The 16586-nt window shown below is 38.1% G+C and overlaps 1 protein-coding gene across 1 annotated transcript in view; it reads left to right on the top strand.

The window, feature by feature from the left end:
• The first annotated feature begins 202 nt into the window (after window positions 1-202).
• Window positions 203-16586, top strand: part of PGM5 (phosphoglucomutase 5) — a 160222-nt gene continuing 143838 nt past the window's right edge. The window contains 2 exon segments of the mRNA XM_006918401.2: window positions 203-405; window positions 407-455. Coding sequence (XP_006918463.1) covers window positions 203-405; window positions 407-455 — 252 coding nt within the window.

Genomic DNA, 16586 nt, shown 5'->3' on the forward strand with positions numbered 1-16586 from the left:
TAAGGCAGCGAGGGGCCGCGCTGAGAAGGAGGATCGACTAGTCGGTGCCGCGGGAGGGCGCAGGGCGCAGGCGGCTGGGGAGGGGACCCCGGCGCGAGGCGGAGTCCGGGCGCGCCGTCAGGCTGGTGGGGGGGGGGTCCCCGTTGGGCTGCAGATTCCCTCCGGCTCCCAGGAGCCGCGGCAGGATCGTCCAGGAGGCGCCATGGAGGGGAGCCCTATCCCGGTGCTGACGGTGCCTACGGCGCCCTACCAGGACCAGCGGCCAACCGGTGGCGGGGGACTGAGGCGGCCCACTGGCCTCTTCGAGGGCCAGCGCAACTACCTGCCCAACTTCATACAGAGCGTGCTATCATCCATCGACCTGCGCGATCGCCAGGGCTGCACCATGGTGGTGGGCAGCGAAAAAAAGCAGGACGGCTACGGAGATAGTGGTGCAGATGGCCGCGGCCAATGGGGTGAGTTACCTGGCCACCTCTCGCTTCCCATCCTGCCTATACCATCCCGTCTTTTCGCTCTTGCCCCTTCCTATCTGCCAGCCCCTATTGGCCTGGACCCCCTCCCAGGCTCTGCGGCTCTCCCAAGGTCCTGTTCTCTCCTCCAACGTCCTGCCACCACTGCTCTTTGAGGCCTCCTCGGTGTACGCCAGACATTGTCCTATTTGCAACCATCTTCTTCCACTCTAAATTTTGGCTCTGCCAAATTTAACAGTAGTGTTGTCTCACAACACACACACACACACACACACACACATCAGTGTTGATCCCTGACATATTTGGCGACAGTAAATGGTAAAGGATTTTAATATCGTTGGTTCATGAACCCAGTAGAATTATTTCATGATTAATTTGATTCGGGTAGGGTAAGATAGAGATCATTTTGATGCTATAAAGCCTGGGCTCTCAGTTCCCCAGAGACATATCACTAAATAGTCTAAAATGGGATTTGCGATGCCTTCCTTTCTTAAAGCAATTCCCAATTCTCTACAAGATGCCCTTAGGCATTTGACAATTCATGCCTCTTCTCCCTTTCAGTTTTCATCCTCATTTCCTTTCCATTCTCGCATGATCTCTGCAGCCTTCTTTTGCAATCTGATTTTTTTTTTTTACTTAGCCGTCCTTCCTCCCTATCCTAGAACTAGAAGCACCTTTTGGCATATCTCCATACCCTGATTTCCTCCTTCCCAAATCCAGCAGCATCTCAAGGACTTGTACAAGAGGAATACCTAATTTCAGAGGTCTCTGAATTCTGTGTGGGAAACATTGTCTGAGAGAGTAACTTCAACCTTGTTAATGGAGTCAGACCTACAACACAGACTTTTTTTTAAATGAACTCTCTACAGATGTATAAATGAGTGTGGACATTTTAAAAAGTGAAACTAAGCAATTATCTGACATTTAGATTCCCTCTTTCCTCTTCCTAATACTTTCCTTTTATTTATTATTTCTAGTTTTTTGTTGTTTTTTTTTTTTTAAGCTTTGGAGTTGTTCCTGTTTCACGTTTGTTTACTATAATTTCTCCTCAGTATTCCAGGGATGGGAAAAGAGAACTTTTTAAAAAAATAACTAAGAGCAACTGGGAGAAATAGGGTCGAGGGATGAGTTGGGTGGTGGAACTGTGATTTCCAGCCCCAGCAGATGCTGGAGATACAAGACTTGTATTTCTCTCTGGCTCTAACTTGGAATTGGTAAAAGTTGGCTCAGATCAGGGATTTGGAGAGAGTTTGACAAATGGTCTTTTACTCTTGTCAGATAAAGCTGTTCCTGTGGAATGATAGAGAATAACGAGCCTTGAGAGAGCTATGGCTGCTTTTGTACTCTTTCCTGGGCCAGTTTTTCCATGGACTAAGAAAAACAGCCTGTCCAATATTATTGTGAGTCAGGCTATTTTTGAAACTACAGTTATTGATTTGCATGGGCGATTATTATTATGCTTTTATTTCTTGGCACAGTTTACCATAAAGACTCTTCAGCCTCTTACTTCAATGAGTCTTCTCTGATAAACACATTTTATTAACTTTGAGCAGAGTTTATTTTAGAAGATAGTTAGCATATGTTAATATATGCTTAAAATAGAGTCAAATTTAACCTAGCAGTTGTTTAGAAGGTCAGAAAGACAAATTAAAATCCACATAGAAGCACCATCTCTTAAATAATCTGAAAGTACTACTTCTAAGACGGGTGAGCATGGGTGAAGAGAATGGTGAACATTTATCAAAATTTCAAACAGCCAGTTTTAATCAATCTTTTCCACATTTTGTTCACTTTCTTAGGGCTTTTGCTAAAGTAAAATGAATAATCAGAAAGCCGGCTTTGAGAGAAGGGCAGTTTGGATTACTGTAAGCAAAACTGGTTTTGAGTAACTGCAAATTATGGGAATTCACTTGTGTCTTGACTTAGACTGTCGAGTTTTATTCAGGTATAATGAACTTTAGTTCCAGATGCTTTAGCCTTTTTTGAGGTCCTACTGAGTATTCATAAACAAGCTAGAAAAATAGTAGAAAAATAGAATTTCTTCTTTTGAGCTCACTGGAATGTGACTGGGTGGGCTGGATTCTACCTGAAAAATTTTTTTTTGAGTGAAAAAGTTATTTTTACGTAGTAATTTTCTATAAGAAACTATAGTTGCTCTTTGATTATGTAATTGCTGGAGGAGAACAGAACTTTAGAATTTCTAAAATGACAAACTACATTACTAATATTTTAATATCTCATAAAGTTTGAAATAGATTCTCAGACATATACCTATACAATCTGAGATTTAAAATTTTTTTAATCATAAAATTATGAAATTTTCAAACTTTCAGAAAAATGAAATGAATAAATTAATGACATTCTTTTGCCCATGTCCTCGGTTATTAATATTTTTCTATACTTGTTTCATCTTTTTTGAGGGCTAAAGTATTCTAAAGTATATTCCAAAAAATGACATTTTACCTCTAAATTCTTCAATATGAATCTCTAAAAAATAAGAATATTTTCTGTGACAGTTATACTATTATTATCATCACAGAGAAAATAAAAAGTGATTTCTTTGTATCATTTATTACACAGTCCACATTCAGATTTCCTCAATCATTCTGAAATGTCTTTTATAGCTGATTTGTTCAAACTGGTTTTTTCTAAACGAGGAACTCATATTGTATTGGTTATTTGTCTGAAGTCGCTTTTAACCTAGAAAGTACCTCGTTATTTATTTTCATTTTGTTAATGAAATTTTCTTGTTAGACTAGGCCAGTCAGTTGTTCTGTAGAGCATCTCCCCAACCTACCTTTTCTAAAATTTTCTGATTATTTCTTGATGGTGTCATTTAACTTTTCACTTTATTTTTTTGTTTGTTTTTAGTGAACTAAAAACTAGTTTTAAAGGCTTAATTAGATTCATAATTAACATTTTTTTACAAGAATATTTTATAGATGATGGTATATATTCATGTTGCATTGCATTAGGAAACAATCTCTGGTTGTCTCATCGTTCTTGATGCTATGGTGGTGATTGCCTGTTTTTTCCATTATTTTCCCCCTTGGAACCAGTAAGTAGCCTGTGGGGTGAACTTTGTACTGTGTGAATGTTCATTTCCTTATTAACCTTTACCCAATTGTTTTAGCATCGATTAATGATACTGGCTTGAGTAGATTATTTCATTAGGGGTTTCAAAATGATGATTTCCTAATTCTCTAATTCCATCTATATGTTTTTGCTGACATTTTTCTATAAACTACATATCTTCCTCACAACCGGGCTATTTGGTTATCCTGTAATAGAGTTCCCTCTGGAAAGCAGAATATTTCTCTTTTTCAATGATCAATTTTCATAGTAAGAATTTGGTGAAACTGCCACCTCCATTGGCGATACATAAATTTTGTTTTGTTTTGCTTTAGCTTTTATGAATATTGCTGTGGACTCCTGGATTTTTATATAATCAATTTGGAAGGATTAGTGAATGATGAAAAGATTTTTTAACTTGTTTTTGTAGTTTTTATGTGGCTACGAATTTACCTAAAAAAAAAAAATCACCAGAAGTATTTTAATTCTCCTTTAAAAATACAAACTATGTCATACTATATAGAGCAAAAGAAAAATAACTACTAATTATAAAGAGTATATCATATCATTGAAATGAATTATAATTAAACCTAGAATTATGATTAAACTTAGTTTAAAACTAATGTATTTTTTATCCTATTTCTATTTCCATCTGCTTTAGATCCTCTTCAGGGGTTTAGATCCTCTATATATCAATTTATTCTAATCTCTTAAAGAGTTCAAGAGTTAAATGCAACATAATGGCTACAAGAATGCTTTTGCCTTTCTCTAGGTGGATCTATCTGTTGCTAAGAACATTCTTTTTCCTCTTTGTTATAATCTTTTTTAGTTGCTACCTTTAATATTGGACAATGACAGCACCATGTCTATCTCAAGATGTTTCTAACTTTTTTCTAAAGTCTTCTCTTGCTGGAGATGACATTATGTATCAATAGTATCTAGTAGAACTTTCTGTGATCATGGAAATATTTTATAATCTGCACTGTACTGGCCACATGTGACTATTGAACACTTGAAATGTGGCTAATGCTACTGATTTAATTAAAATTGAAATTTAAATAAAATTAAAATTGAAATGTAAATAACAAAAAGTTGTTAGTAGCTATCATACTGGACAGCACAACTCTTTGCATTTAAAGGTTGTGTGTGTGTGTGTGTGTGTGTGTGTGTGTGTGTGTGTGTGTTTAATGGAGCCAGCAATTATAGGTTAAATTAAGGTAGATTGCCAAGTACTACAAATACATATTTGGTAAACCCAAACCACACTTTAGCCTAGGAGACAATGAGGTGAAGTAGGACAAGCACTGTATCAGCAGCTAGAAGGCTCCTGTTCTTTTTCTAGCTCTGCATTACAAGTTACAGGGCAAATGCTTTAACCTCTTGAAATACCTAGAAACCACTTGTTTCCTCATCTATAAATTGGGTATGACAGCATCACTGAATTATCTTGGGAATCAGATGAAGCACTGCATATGAAAGCATTTTGTAACATACACAGCACTAAGAAATATAAGGGAGTATCATTATGGTAAACTAAATACATCTCACATAATAATTATTTGAATACATGTATTGAGTCAAATATGCAGTAGGTTTCTTTGCAAACAACTTACATCTTCATTGCACATTTTAGCCAAAAGAAAATCTATTTATTGATTAGCCATGTACTGTACTGGCCATATGATGATCAACAGCAACAATATTATTATTGAATTACAGAACTGAAGAGCTTCTCAATGTCCTGTGAAGCCTTTTAGAGGTGGAAGCTGGAGCACAATGGCATGAGGAAAGCAGGGTCAGCAAAGGACTTGGGTGTGCCCTCCAGTTAAGGTGCTTGCACAGGTTATATTTGATTCCAGCACGCCATGGAAAGGTGGTTGCTCCAAAGACTGAGAATACACTTGCCTTGGCTTTTACTAGCCTATCTGGGAGACAAATTTTGGTGTGGCCCCAAAGATAAGGAACATGGGTTTGGAAGAGAAACAGAATGGGATATGGTTGTGGGTGGAAAGTAGGGAAGGAAGAAGAAAGCATGAGAGGGAAGCTTCTGCTACAACATGTGTGACTTATTTCTTGAGATGGATCTGGAAATCTGGGGTCGACTGGCTCCAGGTTTTATCTCATAAAGGGAAAAAAAGAACTGGGTGGTGATTGCTCCATATTTTCTATTGGTTTTCACTACAGAATATGTGAATGGAATGATCAACTATGGTCAAGATATTAGGAAGGTTTGTAATATATTAGAAAAACCTAAAATGCCTTCCTTAACTCTATCTTGCTTCCCTTCCCAAATTTCCATCCTTGATTTGTGGAACTGGGAAATCTATTATATGAGCAGCAGCAAATTTTAGGGAGCCTTTGGTTCCATCCATCTCTCCGTTTGGGTCAGTTCATTCTTTAATCTTTTAGCCTCAAGTCTTCATTCACATTTTTTTTTTTTTTTATGGGGAAGTAAAAGGAGTGAGAGAGGTTTTGAGAACAGCTGGGCCCTCCCAGTTGCTGGTATGGGTTATTTTAAGCTTTGTTTAATGTGTCCAGACCCAGATGGCATTTTTAACTAAGCTGCCTTATTAAATCTTCTGATAAAGCATAATAATGTTTATTGAAAAGGCAGACACACATCAGCAACATTATGTATAAAACTTGCCCTAAGAATTTTTTATGAAACATCTGTTCTCTTTGAGCCCTTTGCGAACTCTGGAAGTCTGCTAGTTTTTGTACAGACTTGAGGAATAGAAGTGGAAGCCAATTTTTGAGGAATCTCAGCATAGGTATTGGCTTCACCAACCTTGACCCACATCTTTTGGGTCTTGGCCACTCTTCATTTAGATAACAGTAACATGAATAAACACTGTAATAGAATTTGAACAGGATTATTTGGGAATAATAGGCGAGGGAAAAAGGTCTAAATTTCCCAGAGATTTTTAAATTGAAGGTAGAATGCTAGGTCTACAATGTTCTTCATTAGCCTATAGCCTTGACAGTTAATTACAAACACTCAAGATTTGGCCAATGTGCTTTCACTGTTTATACTTGCATAGCCAAAGGGAAAGTTTTAGGTTCTTTCATCTGACTTGACTCTCATTAGTTATGGATGGGAGGATATTTAGAATATATACGAGACTTGTTAAAATTCACATTTTCTGAGTCCTTAAATATCTTTCATCTCTTACATTTTTAGTGACATCAAATTTTGGACTGAAGTCTGTATTTGTACGAAGAGAAAATTTTCAGGAACATTCAATCCCCAAAGAAATTATTTTCCTTGACATAGTCACAGAAGTTTTTCTTTTCTTTTCCAAGTCTCTACTAATAGGTGCTTTATACAATATATTAAAATTATTGCATTTACTTGTTTTCCTCTAATAAGGGTCCTGTTTTGTAGCTAAGGGTATCTAGTTTTGCATTTAGATATTTCTAATGGAAAGAGAAAAGAATTTCAAATCATAAGACCAGAATTTATTCTGTTTGACAAAAGACCCCACAAAATAACTGGAAGGAGAGTTTTACAACAAATGGTTAATATCAACAATACACAAAAAACTTTTCCAAATCAATAAGAAAATTCGAACAATTCAAAAAAGAAAAATTGTCAACAACAAACACAAGAAAAGGTGATCAATGTCATTAATAACCAAAGAAATATAAATAAGAGCAATCCATCAATCTGAAGGAAAAAAATAGAAGATACTCAGAGTTGGTGTGGGTGTTGGAAAATTGTTATGTTTGTACACTGTTGGTGAAAATTAAATTGATACAACTTTTGTTCAGGCAATTTGGTAGTATATGTCTAAATTAATAAAGTTCTTGTCCAGTAACCTAGGAATCCCTTAGTCTAAAACTCTGTCCTGTAGATTTTTTAGTACAAATGTGCAAACATCTATGTGTAAGAATACTCGTTGCAACCTTTTGCAAACAGTAGAGAACAGGCACATAATTTATGACACAATCATACCATGGACGCATTAAAATCCAAGGTGTATCTATATGTGACATGAGAAAGATGTGAATTATAGTTTGTTAAGTGAAACAAAGCGATTAGTAGAGTATCATGTGTAGCATGATCCCACTTTTGTGTATAAATGTATGCATAGAAAATAAGATTGGAAGAACACACTCCAAAGAGCTAACAGTTAATATATCTGAGGTCTGTGGATGTGTATGGTGAGGGAAGAAGTCTTTCCCTTTCTATTTCATATATTTCTCTTCATTAAATAATCATACATAGCTATGCATCATTTTCATAATTACGCACATCAACAAAGAATAATGAAAAAAAGAGAAGCTTTGGATTTGAATCATAGTACTACCATTTACAACTTGTATGACTATGAGGGCATCACATAGCCTTCTGGGGTTTCCTCATTTATGAAGGTAGGAAAAGTCATAATACTTGCCCCCATCATCTTTCAGGGTTACCGGGAGGATTGAATATGGTAATGGATTATTATCAATTATTTTATTTATTTCTATAACACAATTATTACCAGATTTTCCCCTCTGATGAAAATTAAAGAAAGACATGTGCCTATGTGCTTTTTAGTCTTAGTAGCTTTATTGATCAGAAAGTGCTTGTTAATGTGGTAATCACAGTTACATTGGTAAGGCTTCCTCTTGACTTTTAGCATTCCTCTATGCTGCTGGCTAAGGCTTGGGTGATGACGGTTGAAGTCATGACCCCCTCCCTACTCCCAGCACATGTGCATGCACACACACACACACACACACACACACACACGAGCACTCACACTTACTCACTCACTCATGCACACGAACACTTGCATACACACCCTGCTGTGATACTTGACGTGGCAGCAGCTGCTCTGGCATAGACTCCATTTAACTCAATGTAAAGGACTTTTTTTTGTATGGTTTGTGCATTATTTCCTGTTATGAATTAGCTGTGTCAATGCCTTGTTTTTCCACCTTAAACCTTTCTGAGGCTCAGGATGTGTTAAGAGTAGATCCCCCCCCGCCCACCACTCCCCTCTACACCACCACCACTGCCTCCTCCTAAGGCCAGATCTTAATCTGCTCATTTCATGAGGATTTTTAAGCCTAGTAGACTGAACCATGTGAAAGATTACTGGGAGGAACAGACCAGGCAGAGGCTAAGAGACTCCATGCTAATCTGCTGAGTAGTCTGAAAATGCACAGCTGCGGGAGCTAGTGATGCTTTAAAGTATTTTGTCAGGCTGTTTGTCAGGGTGCCTGTTCCTGCAGCCCTGCCGAATGTTTGGTTAGGAAGCATAATCTTTTTTTGGATAGGATCTCCCAAATGTAAATTGACAGATGCTAATGTGGAATATAATACAGAAGACCCAGCTTTGCTGTCATAAATAACAGTAAATTGTTTAATCTTGCTGAGTTGTAAATCTATGATAGTCAGAGGTCTTTAGTTCACTGGAACATACTATAGAGAGTGGGGACATTTAGCAAATGGGCAATAATTGTTTCCCAACCAGGCAAAAAGTGGTCTATTAGAATTTATTTAAAGATCCATATAAATGTATTTTAATTGATATCACAACTACTCACAGAAAAATACATAGCTATAAAGAGAGACTGATTTTTTGTTTTGGAATATATATAGTCTATCTACAGAGGTGTCAGAGGTACTGAATTTTTTCTTTGGGGAAGATGTATATATATAATCAGTATACAGTAAGTCTTCACTTAACATTGTAGATAGATTCTGTAACCTTAAGTAAAACAATGTATTATAAAACCAATTTTTAGGCTAATTGATATAAATAAGAGTTAAGTTCTTATGGCATCTCATCAACGTTATAATGAAATGACATTGAACAAAATGACATTATTCCAGGACCCGCCGTATATATTAAATTTCTGTCTATCTATAAAGGTGCCAGATGTAAAGTATTCTTAAGCATTTAGGTAGTTTATCAAGCAACGTATGTGTGTGCACATGTGCACAGGACACATCCCTCCCAACCTCCCCCCCACCCCCACAAGAGATATCTTCTTCCCTGGATAGATTCAAGAGGAGGATAGAACAGAGTCCCAGATGTAAAAAATGTTTGAGCACTGAGCTCAACAACGTGGGTAAGTTACCAGGCAGCATAGTACATGCCAGTGGACAGTGCCAGTCAGAGGCATAGAAGGGGTAATGACAGAAGAAGATCTAAGTCAAAGCAAGGATATAGCATGGTCCTGTCACTCCCTACCATGGACTTCAGAAGTTTTTCAGTGAGCAGTTTTGATGGTTAAAGAAGAAAGAAAACATTATAGTCATGTAGGTACGTTATAACTAATTTTTCTATTTAATTATTGGCAAATTATATTCAATTTAATTTATTCCACAGTATGGGTTTAGTCCTCAAACATTTTTTAATTTCTCATGTAAAAACTTCAGGTAAAAGAACACTTTTTTAATGGTCAATAAATGATAGTACATTCAAATAATAGAAGACTGTACAGCCACTAAAATCATGTGTGGAAGAATATTCAGTGACAGAAAGATAGACTTTAGGGAAAGGTTAGGTATATAAAAATTCCTTTTGCAAAAACATAAATATGTAAATGGGGGGGAGGAGAAGGACCTCAAACATATAGACAAAGAGAATGCACACACAGAAATGTTAACAATGGTCAGATAATTTTTATTTTCCTCTTATGTGTATTTCTTAAGTGTTAAAAAAAGGAACATGCAAGTATACATATTTTTTTTGTAATTAAAAACCATTACATGTTAGTAAAACAATAAATTCATTCAATTACTATGAATTAAAAATTCATAAATAAGAATTAAGAAATGAGACTAGCAAGGAATGCAAGGGAAATGTATTGAGTTTTTGGGTACCAGGCACTGAACTGAAGCTTGAATATATTGGCTTTTACCCTCCATCATGTGATCATTTAGATCTTTGAGATAACAAAACCGAGATACAGAGGGATTCAGGGTCTTGTCCAAATCACATAGATAGTAGGCGGCAAAGTTAGTTTTTGCACCCTTCCCCACTGGATAGCAAAACCTAAGCCTATCTCAGGGCACTCAGCTCTGCCTTCTTGACCCAGGTAGATCCAATAGTTCTCATCCTGGTACCCAGTTGGGTTGATCACCTCATAAAATGGCAGCAAACAGGATGCCTTCTTGTTTTAGTGAGCCAAGCTTTACATCGTAAGGTCAAGGTTTCAGCATTTTTCAAGCACACTGAATTACCTTAACACCAGGAGGGACTTAAGTTCCAGTTGCACCACCTCATTTTGCACCTGAGGAAAACTAGATTCTTTCAGTGAGGTCTTGAGAATTTGTGGACTGGTTGAGGACTAGAACTTGACCCAAACTTCAAGATGCCTGTGACTTTTCTGAACTTGTGTAGACGTTAAGAATCAAATGTGAAATCCATCTTGGTTCTGTTCTTATGGACTATTATCTCTTGCTTCTAGCTCCTGAGAGTGTGTGTAAAGACTTCTGGGAGGATACAAAGCTGAGGATGAGATCGGTTGCTCTCATCTGGTCTGCATGTAACTAAGCATGTAACTATACAATTATCCATGAGTAACTGGAGAAGTCCCTTGGTGTCTGGATAACCACATCCATGTCTTGAGTTTGTTATTTCTTGAAATTCCACTTAGCCATCTCTTGCTTACTCATGTGCAGCACTGGTAATGGCCTGGCACTCCTCTCTGACAGCTGGGACTGAAAGACTGAAGCCCTGCCATTCACGGCAGCTTGGCTTTGGGCTTCCTTTGTGGATTTTTGTTGTTATTGTTGTTTAACTGAGAAGACAGGAAACAGGCATCTTTGTGTATATGGCTTTCCATGCACTTCGTAGATGGACATGGTGGTGGCCATGTGGTCCTGCACAGCACTCTCTCTGCACACCATCAAGGAAGTTTCTGTTTATTGATCTCTTCACTCTCTCCAATTCTCTTTGGTAATTACAGAGATATGACACAGTAAATGGAAGATACTGAGGAATGTCATGCTTACTTTTTCTCTTCTCTCTTGGGGACCCTTTTTTTTTTTTTTAATGACTTATTTAAAGCTAAATGGAAATCCTAAGGGGGAAGTCTTATTTAAGGGAGTTCACACATGAAAACAATCCTGCTTTCATTAGTGTTACATTACTGGGGAAAACTCATTTGGAATCAAAAGTCATTATCTACTCTGAGATTCTAGCCTGTGGGTTTAAATTGTACATCACTGCTCTCTAGGACTTTAATTTGAGCTAATTAGAAACTGAACTCATACTAAATCTAATTTAGAAAAGTAGTTGTTAGCATTCTGAAAAGAGGGAGCCATCAGAAATAAAATGACTTAAAAAAATTAGTTGTGTATGGCACCTGGCATAAAGAAATAGAAGTGCTAGGAGAAAGCTTTCTGTAATAAAATTTTCTCTTTCTCAGGACGCTGGTCTGTGGCATGTGGAAGAGCATATTGATTCCCTAGGCACCCACTACGCTCACTCATGGGTGGAGCAAACAATTACAATTTACGTGAGGTTTAAGGGTTGATTGAAGGCATTGGTATCAAGTTAGGGTAGCCAAAGGGAAATCACAAGTAACTGAACCACAGGAATGAGGGTGATTGCACATTGCTCCTTGCTATGTCCTCCCTTCCCCAAGAATTTAGGAGTCATGACTGAGTAGGAAGAAGTTTATGCTATGTTTGTCTGTGTAACTGTGTGTCTGGGGAAGCGTGTGCCTTGTGTACGTGTCTGTGCGACAGTGTTCACAGGGCTACAGATCCTGGAATCTATGTCAGTATGCCTTCTATGTGTGTGTGACAGTGGACTAGGGTCCACCTTTCTCACCTCTCCTAGAACTGAGAGACATGTTCCTCAGTGGCAGTAAAGCCCACTCAGTTTAGTGCACCTTCTGCAGGGCTAGGTGGGGTCTCCCCTTCCTCCAGCCAAAGACAGACCATGTGGTGTGGGAGTGCTGATTCCTCCAGTGCCCCCTTCGGGAGGGTCAGCAAGGGAGGAGCAGAATGCCATGGTTTGGACCTCCCCCGGCTGTGGTCTTGGTTTCACTCAGGAATAAAAGTTAGATGTTGCCTGCTCTAGTGCTGTAAGCAAAACCAAAGCCAAAATTATGTAAGTAGATCGTCTTTTCCTTCCAAGGTAATAGTCTGCTACATTGGCAGAGGGTAATGTTTACAGTACTTTTTCAGAAAGTGAAGTGGCAGTTTAAGGGATAATCTGCTGTCTAAAAATGAACTTTTAATATTTAGGCGAGGGAATGGGATTTGGGAAAGGCAATAGCATAAATTTTGTCATGTTTAATTTCACAAAGAGTTTCCCTTTATGCGATCTCATTTTAAGTGAATTTTCACAATCCTGTACCCTTTCAGCTTTACAGATGAAGTCACCAAGCCTCTGAGAAGTGAAGGGATTTGCCTTAGGTCTGGGGTAGAGCCAAGACTCACGTCTGGATCTGTCTAACGTGGCTGAGTGCTTTTTTCTTTATACAGCAGGGCTTTCAAAAATTAAATTTCTTTAGTCAATTACTAGGTCTCAAAAGCCATACCTTTTCTGGTGACATTTGTCTTGGGCTAATTGGGAGAGGAAGAGTTAACAGAAAACACACAGAAGAGAAGGCGATGTGAAGATAGAGGCAAAGATTGGAGTGATGTGGCCACAAGCCCAGGAGCACCGGGCAGCCACCAGAGGCTAACAAAGTCAGGGACCAGATTATTGCCTGGAGTCCCAAGAGGAAGTGCAGCTCTGTGGGATTTCAGACTTCTAGCCTCCAGAACTGTGAGGGAATAAATTTCTGTTGTTTTTAGCCACCAAGTTTATGGCAATTTGCTACAGCAGCCACAGGAAGCCAGTATAGATTTTGCATTACTTTATAGATTTTGTTTTAGTTTCCTAGGGCTGCTATAACAAATTGACATAAACTCGGTAGCTTTAAAATAACAGAAATGTATTCTCTCACAGTTCTAGAAGTCAGACGTCGAAATCAAGGTGTCAACAGGACCATACTCTTTACAGAGGCTCTGAGGAAGAATTATTCCATGGCTCTTCTAGCTTCTGGTGGCTGACATATTCCTTGGCATCCCTTAGCTTGTGGCTGCATCATTCTAATCTTTGCCTCTGTCTTCACACCATCTCCTCTCCTGTGTGTTTCTTTTCTCCTGTGTCTATTTCAGTAAGAACAATGTAATGTCTCTTTCATGATGAAAGTGGTCCCATGTAGTCAAGCTGCCACCAGGTAGCTGGCTGATTACCCTGGGTATGGTGCCATATTAAGGATTCAGTGTTCATCTCCGCTGCTGGCAGATTGGACACTCGGTGGTGGCTATAGCAGGTCAGACTTGGTGAGTGGAAGTCCGTGTTGCTGAGCCCATGATGACCTCCCTCTCTGCCACCATGGCCATTTTGTTCCTGAGCCCATTGGACAATGACAGGAGTGACTGGGAAAAGAAGCTGACTGGTATTCACAGAAAAGATCATTCTCTTCACTTGATTATTAAACTCCTCTTCTGCTGAGGTTACCTTTTGGTGAGCATTCACATGGGATACAAATATCTTCATGACTTTCCATGTCTTTCTTTAGAAGCTCAATCACTCATTCTCTGGATAAGCACTGCCTATCTCTCAGTGCCCCTCAACTAGATTTATATACTGTGCATGTCCAGCACTCTTTTATTTTTTTTTTTTCTTTTTGCTATTGGTTACTTAATGAGCAGGTCTGCATAGGTGAAATTTCCAGAGAATTGAATCTTCTATTAACCCAATTACTGCTAAACTGTTTCAGATTGGAATTTTATTCAAGTATATTTTTCCACTTTAACTTTCTTAAACAAAGGAAATAATTGGAATTTAATAAGATAAAAATTTATCTATAATCTCTTCGAGTTAAATAAACCATACATACTTATTTCTGTATTTTTCTAAGTCCTAGTCCCAAAGTGTACATAATTTTACAGTGCTATAACAGAACAAAGTAATTTTGTATTATGCATTTTTGATTTAGCATTAAAGCATTGTCTATATTTCTTCTCTAACTCTTAAGAAAATGTAAGTTGTTACAGCACATAAACATAAAATGTAGGCAATTTTTATTGCCTTAAAAACAATAGAAAGTTATTTTTTCCCATAATAATCCACTGTAGATGTTCCTGGTAGGCAAAGACTCTTGTCTATCCTCTGAGGCAGAGACCCAGGTTCCTTCTATCTTGTGGCTCTGGCATCTCCTAGAGCAACATGGCCACTTGTTGAGTCTGTGGAAGGTGAAATAAACAGCATTATTTCATGATTAATTTGATTCAGGTAGGGATAAGATAGGGATCAATTTGATGCTATACAGCCCGGGCTCTAAGTTCCCCAGAGGCATCTGAGGAGGCATATCTGCTTCTTACCATTGTTAGCCCAGAAAGAACACACATTACTTCTGTGCTCATTCTCAAACACTAGTTTATCACTCGTTGTGAAAACTAGTCATGTGGCCACACATAGACACCAGGAAATGTTGCCCCTGGCTGGATACCCTCTCCTGAGCAAGCAACTCTGTACTATGGAAGGGGATCACAACTTTTTGTGGACTATGAACCAAGTCTGCCACAGCTGCACGACCTTCATAATTATCCTTTTAAATGGCTGAATATTCCTTAAGTTGATACATCATAGTTTATTTAATAGGTTCTTCCTTTTAGACATTTTTAAAGATTGTTTAAATTTTTTCACTTCTGATGACTGCCACTATAGGAGATATCTACACATACATACCTCTTCTCTATTTAAAGATTATTTCTTTAATAATTCTAAAAACTGGGAGAGATAGAAAATAATAAAATTTACAATAATTTTTCAGATTCTTGAATCTATAGGCTCATTATTCAAAGTCACTGACTAAATTGTATTCATTGCTTTATCTACAGGGTCCTCTACATTGCCTGTTTCATGGTAATACTCAATAAGACGAGTTGAGCGACCAAATAAATTTTAACAAGAGCATGTGGAACATAATTTATCATGGCTCTGGGTAATAATATGAGTGTAATTATTGCCTATGTCTTTTCTGACTTGATAAATGGCACCACATCCCTCAAATTTTAAGAGTAGAAAGCTGTGCAAGAAAGTACCACAAAATTTAGTGGCTTAAAACAATAAAAAATATTTAGTTAACACTTTCCATGGGATAGGAGATGGGTTGTTCTGGCTTTGGGATTCCATGAAGTCACAGTTACATTTTGGTGGGAGCTTTGTCATATGAAATCTTGACTGGGGCTGGAGGATACACTGCAAGCTGGCTCACTTACGTGGCTCGCAAGTTGGTGCCGGCTGTTGGTGGGAGGCCTCAGTTTCTCTCCACACAGGGCTCCTTGAGTGTCTTCATGATACGGTGACTGGTATCTCCTAGAATGAGCAATCCAAGAGAGCAAGGCAGAAGTGGCAGTTATTTAAGGACTCACCTTGAAGTCTCACACTATTACTTCTGCAGTGTTCTAATTATCACCTAGCTCTGCCTTATTCAGTGTGGGAGGAGACTGCACAGAGGCATGAGTGCCAGAAGACAAGGATCATTGGGAGCCATCTTAGAGGCTGGCTACCATAGCACCCCTCTTCTGTATTCTGTTCCATCTACATGTTCTGTTCATTCTCTTTCCAAAAATATATCTCAAATATAATCACTTCTCTTCATTTCTACTGCCTCTAGCCTAATCCAAGACACTATCCACACTCCGCTCTGCTATGACAGCCTTCCATCTGATCTTCCTTCCACTCTTGTCACTCTCTAATGCATTTTTCACATAGCAACCATTTATTCATCATTCATTTATTTTTTTCAATTAATTAATTCAACATATATTTATTAAGTACTTACTACATGCCAGATTTGTTTTAGATTCTCGTAATATAGCAGTAAAAAAATACAAACTCCTGAGAGCTTATAAATAGTGGGGAAATTAATAATATGTATAATACAGAAGATTAAAACAGGGTAAAGGAAATAGAGGACAATAGGGAAATTAGAGACTTATAAGTACTGTATTATATAGGGCTGTCAAGGGTGCTATCTCTGATTAGTTGGCATTGGAATAGAAACCCAAAGAGACAGGAAGGGGCAGGT

This window comes from Pteropus alecto, unplaced genomic scaffold (assembly GCF_000325575.1).
Source record: "Pteropus alecto unplaced genomic scaffold, ASM32557v1 scaffold95, whole genome shotgun sequence".
NCBI classification, from domain to species: domain Eukaryota; kingdom Metazoa; phylum Chordata; class Mammalia; order Chiroptera; family Pteropodidae; genus Pteropus; species Pteropus alecto.